Here is a 12,083-nt window from a genome sequence, read left to right on the forward strand (position 1 = left end):
TACTGTCTGATAATAATCTTAGTGTCTGTAATAGGCTCAAATATCTTGGACATCTTATTACAGATCAAATGACGGGTATTGATATTGCACAAGAAAAAACCCCACTTATCAAATTTAAGACTTTAATAAACCACAATTATCAGCTGTCGAGACAATTTTCACATTAAAGACTTTTTATTTATTTCTTTTTTTGTGCTTATTTTACTTGATCTTTGTTTTTACTTTGTGACTTTGCGGGTCAACATGCTGGAAGCAGCCATCAGAAGATGGGTTCACTGTAGTCATGAAGGGATGGAGATGCTCAGAAATAATACTCACGTAGCTGCGGTGCTTAAACAAAGCTCAGATGTTAGTAAGGGTGTTCTGGCAAAGAAATGTCTCCACACCATTACACCAGCAGCAGCAGCATGAACCAATGATATAAGGCTGGCAGGATCCATGCTTGCAAGCTGTTGACGCCAGATTCTGACCCTATCCTCTGGAAATTGCAGCAGAAATCAAAACTCATCAGAGCAGACAACATTTTCCAATCGTCTGTTGCCCAATTTTGGTGAATCCATGTGAACTGTACTCTCTGTTGTCTGTTCTTAGGTGTGGCACCTGGTGTAGACTTCTGCTGCTGAAGCTTATACGCTTGAAAGTTTGACGTTTGTGTATTTAGAGATTTAGACCTGCTTTTCTGCTCTCCTATCAGCTTCTCCGTAAACCCTACTGATGGTTGTGTGGTCAAATTCTAGCAGATCAGACAAGTCACCTACAAAAGTTTTATGTTCAAAAACTTGAACATCACACTTAAATCATCCGCCCCTCCCATTCTGATGCTCACTTTGAACTTCCGCAGGTCTTGGCCGTGTCTACATGCATACATGCATTCATCCAAAGCCAATTACAGACCCACAGAAGACATCCATCCCATCCATTCGCTTCCGCTTGTCCTTTTCAGGGTCGCGGGGGGCGCTGGAGCCTATCCCAGCTGTCATAGGGCGAGAGGCGGGGTACACCCTGGACAGGTCGCCAGTCTGTCGCAGGGCTAACACACAGGGACAGACAATCATTCGCACTCACATTCATTCGCACATTCACACCTAGTGACAATTTGGATTATCCAATTAACCTATCCCCACAAGCTGCATGTCTTTGGACGGTGGGAGGAAGCCGGAGTACCCGGAGAGAACCCACGCAAACACGGGGAGAACATGCAAACTCCACACAGAAAGACCCCGGCCTGATGGTGGAATTGAACTCAGGACCTTCTTGCTGTGCGGCAACAGTGCTAACCACCGTGCTGCCCCCACAGAAGACATATAAAGTTAAATGCGTGTGTAAAATCGGAGCCTTCCGGGTCGGGAAATACTGAATGTTTTCATGCTCGCTGACTGCTGAAAAGCTTTGAATAAACTGTACGAGTGCCATGAGCTTTCCCACATCCGTGTCCCTCTGGCAGTCACTCGTAAAATTCTTGCAACGTAATCACGTCCAGCGCTACGTTCCTTATCGTTTCAGCACCCTATTGGACCAGCCCTTTGAGCCTATAGCCAATCAGAGGACAGGAACCAGGAGGGCACTGATTGCAAATACGGAAATACAGTGAGAGCATCCGCGTCGTTATATTTACCTTTCATCTCAGGCAGTTTAAGAGTTTGTGATTAAAAGGAGACTGTGCACAAAGCACGTATTTTTCCCCCGCTCTATGGATTTGTTGTCGCTTCTGTCATGGGCCTGCATCGTGTTCACAGTCGGGATGTTCTCGACTGGACTGTAAGTTTAAATGATCGTTAATTGCATGCATCTATGTTTTATCTTACTTCCTGCTCTAACTTTGTAAGGATGGGAGAAAGTACGAAGAAAGCAAGATCCCACTGAGACAGGATGGAGATTTTCTGAACTGCTTGCACTTGGTAGCATCACAACAACTTTATAGTGAAGGAATGCGAGAAAGTACTAACACTGAACATGGAGTTATTGGTTTAAATTGCTATTAGCATCTCCAGCCTATTCTTTTGTTTTTTATTCTTTCTGTGTGTGTGTATGTGCATGCGTGTGTGTGTGTGTTTCTAGGACCGACCTGAAAAAGATGCGAGAATCCAAAAGTACAGACAATATCCAGTTTCTCCCTTTCCTCACCACGTGCCTCAAGTGAGTTTCTCTTTCCGCTTTTGCATAATTCACTGTGATGCATCATCACTAATGTTCCTGTTGTTTCTATAGTAACCTTGGTTGGATGTATTATGGGATTCTGAAGAGAGATCAGACGATTATCCTGGTCAACATCATTGGTGCTCTTCTCCAGATACTTTACATCATCATGTACTTCCGCTACACGAAGCAGAGGGTCAGCATAGTCAGACCTGTCATAAAGCGCTCTCCTTACTTGCAGCTGGATCTTTAATTTATCTGTCTCTGTATTTGTTGGTTTCAGAGGTTAGTGTCCTCCCAGACCCTTGCAGCAGGGATTGTACTGATCTGCGGTTGGCTCTACTTCACCATGTTTCTTACTGATGGAGACATTCGTCTCAGCCAGCTGGGACTCACCTGCAGCGTGGTCACCGTCAGCATGTACCTGTCACCGCTCACCGACCTGGTACAATTCACACCACAGACAAACACAACATACAGGCAGCGTGTAGAACGTCGCCTGTGTTTGTTTTCTCTCACTGAACTGAATAATATTTCAGAACATGATCTGGAAATCAGTTACATTTGGATGATAGTACCTAAAAACTCGCCTTAATGAGTTTTATATTGTAAAGGTAAAACTTTTAGTAGTAGAGAGAAAATCCTGCTAACAACAGCAAGGGTGTGGAGGAAGAACTGTCTTTTTAACAGGAAGACATCACACAGCAAGCGAGTCGATTTGCACAATACTGCGAATCGCTTCCTATGTTGATGCAGCTTAAGGGCTCCAGCCCTAATTATAATCTTTATCAAAAAGTGAAGTTTATTTTTATTTTTAGCACATTTAAAAACAACAAAAGTGCTTTACGAATAAAGTAATCAAATTGGATAAAACCGAGTTAATGACACAGTTAAAAAAAGGAAACCCGAATTTAAAAGAAACACATTTAAAAGTACTCAGAACTCATTTTGATTTAAAAGCCAAACAATTTCTTTTTTAAAAAAGGAAAGTTTAATCTTAAAGGTAAAGAGGGTGTCTGTCTCCTCAACCCAAACTGTGAGCTGATTCCACAGAAGAGCATCTTAAAAGCTGAGGAATCTGTCTCCCATTCTACTTTTAAATGCTCCAGGAACCCGGCTGGTTTAGCTCAGTGCATTGAGGCAAGGCGAGGCAAGTTTATTTGTATAGCACAATTCAACAACAAGGTGATCCAAAGTGCTTTACAGAGACATTAGAAACAAAAACAAATAAAAAGCATGATTTAAAATTGATTAAAACAAGCAAACAAACTAACTAATTAACAAACAAACAAACAAACAAAACAGTATATAAAATCAAAAGAGATAAAATCAGAACAGTAGATAAAATCATTAGTTAAAATGTAAGTTTTGAAATTTAAGCTTAAGTGTGGATTTGGTGTTTTATTCAAATGCAGCTGAGAACAGGTAGAGCAGGCAACCCATACGGCTGAGAGCGGTCAGCCTGGGTTCAAGTCCGACCCGCGGCCGCATGTCTCTCCTCTTCTCGCTGTCCTTTCTTCACTGCACTGAAGAAGGCCAAAAAAAGTATTTAAAAAATGCCCCAGGAACCACAAGTAAGCTAGCAGTCTGTGAGGAAGATATGATGAGGCTTGATCATTTAGATGGCATTTTAATTAAACTTTGGATTCAACACGGAGCCGCTGAAAAACATATAACATTTTTCATTTTACTCATAGCAATATTGCAAAGACTAAAGAAAGCAATGTTATTTGTTTAACGTACATGGTATTTGTTTAATGTGCACGGTTGAAGGCAATGTCCTGGTAAGAAATGACTCTAAGATTCCTCACAGTGTTACTACAGGCCAAAGTAAAGCCATCCAGAGCTTAGTGTGAAACCTCAGCGTTTTTCAAATGAAGTAGAATCAGAAAATGACTTGCCAAAAATATTTATAAAAACTAGTGTGCATATGGGGATAATTAATAGCATACCAAACGGATACTATTTTTGTTCAGTTAATGAAGTCAGTTTGCAGTTTGCTGCTTCATTTCCAGTAAATGGTGATGGGCTTAGCTGGTAAATGTTTTTTGGTTTTGTTTTCACTTTTGTTTTGTTTTGGTTTTCCATCCTTTCCAGTTTAGCCTGTCCTATATGTTACTACATAATTCTCATATCCATTAATTAAATTTTTCAGGACATAATAAAAACACTAGATTGGGGGGAAATTAATTTTTGCTAAAAGCCATATGAGAAACTGGGACTGCTGTATAGGGCTGCACCAATAAGCTTATAAAGATATACAATTAGTATTGAGTTCAAATTTTGGACCCCTCAAAAACAGTCCCAGTTTCTGTTGGGAAAATTAATTCCCTTCCTCTGCACTATATAAAGTCAGCCACTGGGGGCAAAAGTCATTTTGTAAAGTAATTGTTTTTAATCTCCCCACAAACTCTGAGGTCCTCGAGGAGCCCAGAAATGGGACTGGCTATGAGTCTTAAAAGATTTACATATGCCGATCTTACACATGCACGGCACCTGTGAGCTTTCTTAGAACTTACCCAAAGGAGATTCTTGTGATAATGCAAAACCCAGCAGAGTCTGATCAGGTGTTAAACAGTATTTAATCTGCCAGGATCAAAGTCCACGTAACATCTGTTTTCACTGATATGAGAGTCAGTGTCATGTGCTCTGCCTTCTGCACACTCTACCCAGGCAGTACCCTAAATCAAACTGAATATTTACAACAGTGAAGAAGTGTCTCTGTGGTGTCATTATTAACACATTTGGCTAACACGTGAAAGAGCTAAGCCATCAAAGCCTCAGTGGGGGCATCAGTAAGACTTGTATTATGATACAGCATAGCAGATTACGATGAACACCTATCTAAAAACTGATGCCGTGTCTCCTGATGATACACCCAAGGGGCAGCATTTAAAGGCTAAAGAAGGTTAGTCCCAGGATCGAGCCATGTGGTGTGCCACAGCTATTATAATAATTCTCGTTCAGAGCAACAACAATATCTCTATCCAAACTACTGAAGAACATTTGCACATAAGTCCAGACGTTCCTGTGCTACATGAGAACATCTCAACAATTGGGTGTTACACTAAAAACAGTCATTTGACAGGTGGTTGGATTCAAAAGGACTTTTCTTCAACCAGAGGCATCAGAAAAGTAGATCTTTAATAGCATATATTGTGTGCGCTTTACTGCACACCTCCCCCCTCAACTAAAAGTTAGTAGATGAAAAGTGTCGTAATCAACGAAGTGTTTGATTGGTCGGTCGACCTCCACAGTGAACTCAGAATGATGACACTCGCTCGCACATGGACAGTGTCAGTTTCATGTCTTGTGCCTGCAGTTAATAGATTAGAAATGTCAGGCAGGAAATCTAAAGGGTTGAGAGGGTAAAGAACAGCCCCACGAAGCAAATACTCCTCTACTACGTGCCAACCTCAAACAGCATAGTATACTATTTGAAACTTGAAACTCCACTAGTAGCGGACTCCTTGGTGGTTGTTGCTGCTCATTCAGAATCATTATTGCTTTTTCCATTAACAGGCAGCCCACACAGTGCTTGCCCTTGTACAATTCATATATTATAGGCTTGTTAGTGTGGTCATATTTTTCTGTAATGTAGCACAGCATTAATAGTGTTACATTGTTTCTTATTCTTTGAACTCAAATTATTTGTGAGTCACTTCAAACATTTATCTAAAAGATTCTATTGAACCTAACCTTGCAGCAGCGAGTTAAATAATCAGTTGAACTAATGGCTGCTACTAGGAAGATTTTTGTTTGGGTAAACCTTTTTGCAATATAGACTTACTGGACAATTTATTAGGTACCCCTTGCTACTTTTCCCTTTAGAACTGCCTTAATTCTTCATGGTATAGATTCAACAGGGTGCTGGAAATACTCCTCTGAGATCTTTCTCCATATTGACATGTTAGCATCACACAGTTGCTGCAGATTTGTTGGTTTCACATCTGTGATGTACTATTGGTTTGAGATCTGGTGACTGTGAGTACAGTGAACTCATTGTCATCTTTAAGAAAGCAATTTGAGATGATTTAAACTTTGTGGCATGGGGTGTTATACTGCTGGAAGCAGCCATGGGCACACTGTGATCATAAAGGTGGTCAGCAACAATACTCAGGCAGGCTGTGGCGATTAAATCCTTAATTGATTCCAAGGTGGCCAGAGGGTACAAGAAAGTCCCCTACACTGTTATACCCCCACCAGCTTGAACCTTTGACATAAGGTTCGACATGTTTTACATTTAAAGATATTCTTCTGCGTGCCTTGGTTGTAATGGGTGTTTCCTTCTTATCAGCCCAAATCAGTCTGTCCATTCTCCTGACATCAACAAGGCACTCAGAGAAAATATCCAGTCAGCAGGAATTTTCTTTCTCATACCATTCAAGCCTTAGAGATGGTTGTTTGGGAAAATCCAAGAAGATCAGCAGAGTCTGAAATATTCAGACCACCCTGTCTGGCACCAACAACCATGCCATATTCAAAGTCACTTAAATCACCTTTCTTCCCCACTGTGATGCTCAGTTTGAACTTCAGCAGTCATGTTGATAATGTCTGCGTGGGTAAATACACCGAGTTGCTACGATATGATTGGTTGGTTAGATGTTTGCGTTAATAAGCATTTATATAGATGTATCTAATATAGTGGCAGGTGATTGTGTACATGCATTACAGTTCATAGTACCCTCACTGTATTCATGATAACACTGATTGTGTTTAGTATCTACAATAGGAACCTCATATCTTCTCATTTCCTGAACGTGTTCCTCGTTGAACCCACTGCACCGGCAGCAGCTGCTCACTTTAATTCATCTGCTCACATCATCTCAGTCTGCATGTTCAGCTATGCAGTGAAGGGATAAATCCCCTGTTCTCACTCTTTCCTTTTGTCACTGTATTTGATCTTCTGGTTCCGTCTTCTATCCTGTTCGTCTCCTTCCCTCCATCTGCCTCACAGCACCGAATGACCCCCAGTCAGCTTCCTGCCTTTCTTTCCCTCATCTGTCTTCCTGTTATTCCCAGTTTCTGTCTTGTGTGTTCCCTGGCCCTTTGGTTCCATTATGTTTTCTGCTATATATGCATATATAAAATGATGTAGGCACTGCACAAATTACTTAAAATCCAAAGCTGCCTGCTTAAAGATCATTTTTGTTTTTTTAAATTACAGGTTGGGAATGTGGTGAAATTTCTAAGCCAAAATTGAATTAAAAAAAACCTCCAACAAGCAGCCAGATAATGTATACTTTAAACTAACCCAGAGGACAACTAAATATGTTGTCAAAGTAAAACAAAGCTATAAATGTAAATTTACTGCCTAAGCTCTTAATTTAAAACACTCATAGGTTTCCTTTGCCCTGAGTTATCAACACTTTAGTTAAGTTCTCTTTCGGGTTTCGGTACCTTCAAATAAAATGGAGTACAGTGTGTCATCTGACCACTTTAGAAGTACCCAGTGTTTATATCACTTCCAAATGGCCCCTTTTAAAAGCAGCATGAAGAGTCTGCCAGTCATAAAGTGGCGCAAGACACAATAGTTAAAATGTGGGCAAAGCAGTGCACACTTACTCCTTCCGGCATTGGAAGTGTGTGACAATGTAGCTGTGGGAACGTCTATAGAGAGCACTTCTGAAGAGGCATGCTGGTGTGTTGATATTTGAATAGAGTAATTCTCTCTCTCAGGGGTCATCACTGAAGGCACCTTTCATGTAGCAGTTGGTAATTCGATCCCTTGTAAATATTAAAAACTGTAATAATCCAGCTTTGAAGTGTATGTTAATGGCATCCCTCCTCTCTGCCTTTGCAGGTAGAGATCGTGCGTAGTGGTAACGTGCAGTGCTTGTCCTTCCCTCTGACTGTAGCCACCTTCTTCACTTCAACCTCCTGGGTCTTCTACGGCCTTCAGCTGAGCGACTACTATATTGTGGTAAGACATCATGAATACGCACTTGGATACCTGTAAGCTCAGCTGTCAGTGTTGTGTGAGGATTGAAGCGATAACATGTTTTTTTTTTTCTTCTTCTTCCTTGTTTTGCTTGTTTTCCAGGTTCCAAACACACCGGGTATTTTCACTAGCCTCATCAGATTTTATCTATTTTGGAAATTTGCGTCAGTCAATCAAGGTTCGCCTTCCTACAAACCCGTGCACATATGATGTTGACAGTTGAAAAATTCATCTTCACGGATGGACGGTTGGCAACAAAGCTTTAGAGTTACATGTTGGAACAAACTCAGCGAGTGACTCGACGTGTAAAGTGTTTTGTTTACTTTTTGGGGGGGAAGAATAATGTGGACTTTTACTCAGCTGAGAGTAAATTTCACGATGTCTTTAATATGATTCAACTGTTACTGTTCTGCGGATAGTTGTTAGACATGTTACTACGTGTCTCTCTCTGTGTCTCTAAGTGCCTTCTTTTAGGTAATGTTTGCCATTAAAGATTTATGTGAATTTTTAGAGGTTAAAAACGTATATATTGTACAGTGGTTAGCACTGTTGCCTCACAGCAGAGAGGTGCTGGTTTGGATGCACTGGCAAGCTGGGGCCTTTCTTGTGGAGTTGATCTTTGGGTGCTCTGGCCTGTTTCCTTCCACAGTCCAGAGATGCACTCATTTGTTTAACTGGGGATTCTAAATTGGCGATAGGTGTGAATGTTTAGTGGGATTTATACCTCTGATTTAAATCTACTCCATAACGTCATAATCACAAATTCTTCTTAAACCCTGCACCCTAACCAATGTGCACCTCCCTAGAAATGTAATGTAAAATGTGATGCCAATTATTGAACCAACTGGAAGAGAATGGATAAGCTCAAAACTAAAAGTTTACTGCCAACTAGTGTCTTGGAGGTGAAATTGCAGACTTCTGCGGGCACACTACACAGAAGTACGAATGCTAACAGCAGCGTTAGCCAATTGCTTAGGCTATGCTGTTTTATGTTTTAGACTCTGAAGTATAAATTAAGCTTTTTCCCTGCGATAGACTGGCGACCTCTTCAGGGTGTACCTCATCTCTCACATATGACAGTCTCCAGCTTCCCTGAAAGCCTGAATGGATATATAACAGCACATGCAGTTTGTTACAGTTATATTTAAAAAAAAGGGAAAATATTGTAAAGGAAGAAATTTATGTCCATTTTCTGCTGGACAAACAATGTGTTTTATCATTAAATAATGAAAGGTGCCATATCAATAAAATTTTTTTACCGTAACTGTCACTGTCTGCTGTTTTTTCTCCTTGCTGAGGCTGTACTTGACCCTTTGAAGTAGAGGAATTTGTGCTTTAGTTTGGAGGTTTTGTTTTGGGTTCAGTAACGAGCTTTCATGCATGTGACGAGGTAAGTGTGTATGATTGGAGTGGCAGTGCAGGAGAGACAAAAGCCTGTTTGATGGTGCAGCAGTGCGAATGAGCTTGTTTGTGTGAGCCTGTTGATTTAGTGAGGGCAGCGGTGGGAAAGGCTATGGCAGAGATTCTCATCCTCAGTGTGTGTGTATGTGTGTGTGTGCATGAATGCTACTTGGACCGCTCTTCCTGAGCTCAAAGAGCTTGCCCCTGACAGAGAACACACATGCACAACAACAAGACAGTATTGTGTTGGAAGCTGAGTGTTATGTAGAGGCAAAGAGAAGACTGGAGGTGGGAGATAAATGAGATATACTTGAAAGAAACGTGGGGGAAATATAAGCAGCAGGTGAAAAAGCAACAAGAAAGGATGTATAAATGAGATGGAGGTAGTAAAGCGTGGGAAAAGAATAAAGGAATTTCACGGATAAATTTAGGTTTGGCTTCTAATAGGTTGTAATTATGTAGCACAGTTCTTTAAGTATTGTTTGCTAGTATTTCATGGAGAGACACAATAAGGACATGTGCATAGAGTGTCTTTACCCCTCCATCAGAGCTCTGATTTCCTTTTTTTAAGTTCAGTTTTGACCTTTATGAATCAATTTGGTCTTTGTATCGTATTGTCTGTCGGATCTCTATCTAGGAATTCAGTTTTTCTTGTTTTCGTTTCCCTAATGCAATCGATACACAACTAAAGATAACAGCACACATTCTCAGACAGTCTCTCCAAAACATTCATGGTGCTGTTATTGATTGTACATGCAAAAGGTGGCAGAATTAGTTTTGTAGAGAATCAGAAAACAGGTTGAAGGTGAAGTTAATAACCTCCCTATTTTCTCACATCTGTACATTTGGCTAAATGCTCAGTAATGTGACTGTTGCAGAAATGACCTGATACATAACGCCCCCTCACTGCTGTGGGACCACTCGCTAAGAAGCTCTTAAATAAATGCTTTATCACGATAAGTAATTTAACCTGTGGTCAGGAACAATTACGTAAATAAAGTAAATACAATTTTATTCAAGATAAAAATAATATTCCAGTGCTTTACAATGAAATGCTAAAATAAAGACAGAAAAAAAGTCTCCTTTCATCCTCAGCCTTGTATTTTGCACAGCCAGCAGGTCCTGATCACATGACCTCAGGGATCTGCTTTGAATGCATTGATGTAAAAGTTCACTGATGTAAACTGATGCTTGTCCATGCTTAGCTCTAGAAGTCAAAAGTGAATCTGGAACCAGGATCTCACAACAGTGTGATTCGAGTGTTCATTACTTTAGGCACAAATCTCTTTAGGAGACAAAAACATTTGACTTATTTGTTTTTATTTATATTAAAATAGCATAATAATCTATGCAAGATTTGTAACTTAGAAACATCTTAGGCCTTTAAAGAAACACATAACGTTCACGTAAACGAGAACGAACATCTTGTAGATTTGGTGGAACTATGCTTTTTTTTTTTTTTCATTTCATTGCAGTCCACTAAACTTTAAAAAAGTCTTCTTCAATATGTAGCAATTCCATGAATGTCAATACATGTTAAAATATACAACTTTACAGTATTAAAAAAGTCCTTGTTAGATTTTCTCTCACTTTATAACAGCTCTGAGGTGGTGTAACCACATCAAGTGTGCTAGGCCCCACTATCACTAACTATATTTCTTCATCCTGTCTGTGCTGTTCTTGCCTTTAACAGTCTAAAAACAGTTTGAGCGTCAGTTATGCTGAGTAGAATTTTACATTAGCTGTACATTAAACCCGTAATGTTTTAATGACCAAGCTTAGTGGCATTTGTAGCAGCAGCCTAAACGCCAATAATGAGCCCCTAAAATATGAATGTGAATTAATAAATATACATCTACTGGTTGACGACACGTTGACTCTGTCTGTCTTCTGTGTAGGCAATCAAACAACGAACACTTAAAGCTCAACAAATCTTAAAGTCACTCAAATTCATCTTATGCTGTGAAACCTTTCAGATCTACAGTGGTTTCCAGTCCTGTCCAAGGTGGACAAAGAAAACCTTCAACATGCAGAAGGTATATAAAACAGTTTGTGTGTCCAAAACATGCCAAAGGATAAACCAAGTTCATCCACTGGCAATCTTGAGTGTATGATGATGTATAATTGATCTGTTTAAAGCAATCCATTCGTTGCCATCCCTAAAGTCAAGCTGTTAGAGCTTTTTACTTGTGTGGTAAATTATAAAAACATTATTTTAAAGGAAACCTGTGACAGGATACTGCAGATGAATGACTCAGAGTATAACAATAAGTCGGAGTTTTGTGAGTAGAAATTAGTCATGAAGGTTGAAAGGGAAAAAGGAGTATCTTGAGAAACAGTAAATGATGAGTCGTGGAGAAGACAAGGCAATACTGGAAGCTGGAATCATGCTTCTGTATAAAACAGATAGACATCAATAAGACGAAGAAAACAATGGTTGGAGTCAGACTGGCCAGACACACCCCTAATTAGAAACCGTGGCTGTGTTGTGAAGGGACAACGTGTTAAGTGCGAGGCAGGAAATCAAAACACAGACCTCACGCTGATGAGTACACGTCTTTGGTCGGCAGCCAAGTAGTAAAATGAGCTCTATCTTGTGTACATG

At 40.1% G+C, this 12,083-nt stretch overlaps 1 protein-coding gene across 1 annotated transcript; it reads left to right on the top strand.

Annotated features, from left to right (window-relative positions):
- The first annotated feature begins 1,560 nt into the window (after positions 1 to 1,560).
- On the top strand, positions 1,561 to 9,341 carry slc50a1 (solute carrier family 50 member 1). Its single transcript, XM_085473897.1, has 6 exons — positions 1,561 to 1,758; positions 2,059 to 2,136; positions 2,209 to 2,332; positions 2,420 to 2,581; positions 7,940 to 8,059; positions 8,180 to 9,341. Exons 1-6 carry the CDS (start codon positions 1,691 to 1,693, stop codon positions 8,285 to 8,287), a joined length of 660 nt encoding a protein of 219 aa, XP_085330023.1. The 5' UTR covers positions 1,561 to 1,690; the 3' UTR covers positions 8,288 to 9,341.
- Positions 9,342 to 12,083: the final 2,742 nt, after the last annotated feature.

The sequence above is a fragment of the Copadichromis virginalis genome, linkage group LG11 (genome assembly GCF_057382275.1).
Source record: "Copadichromis virginalis isolate Kocher_CV1m ecotype Utaka linkage group LG11, C_Virginalis_male_GT1.1, whole genome shotgun sequence".
Taxonomy (NCBI): Eukaryota; Metazoa; Chordata; class Actinopteri; order Cichliformes; family Cichlidae; genus Copadichromis; species Copadichromis virginalis.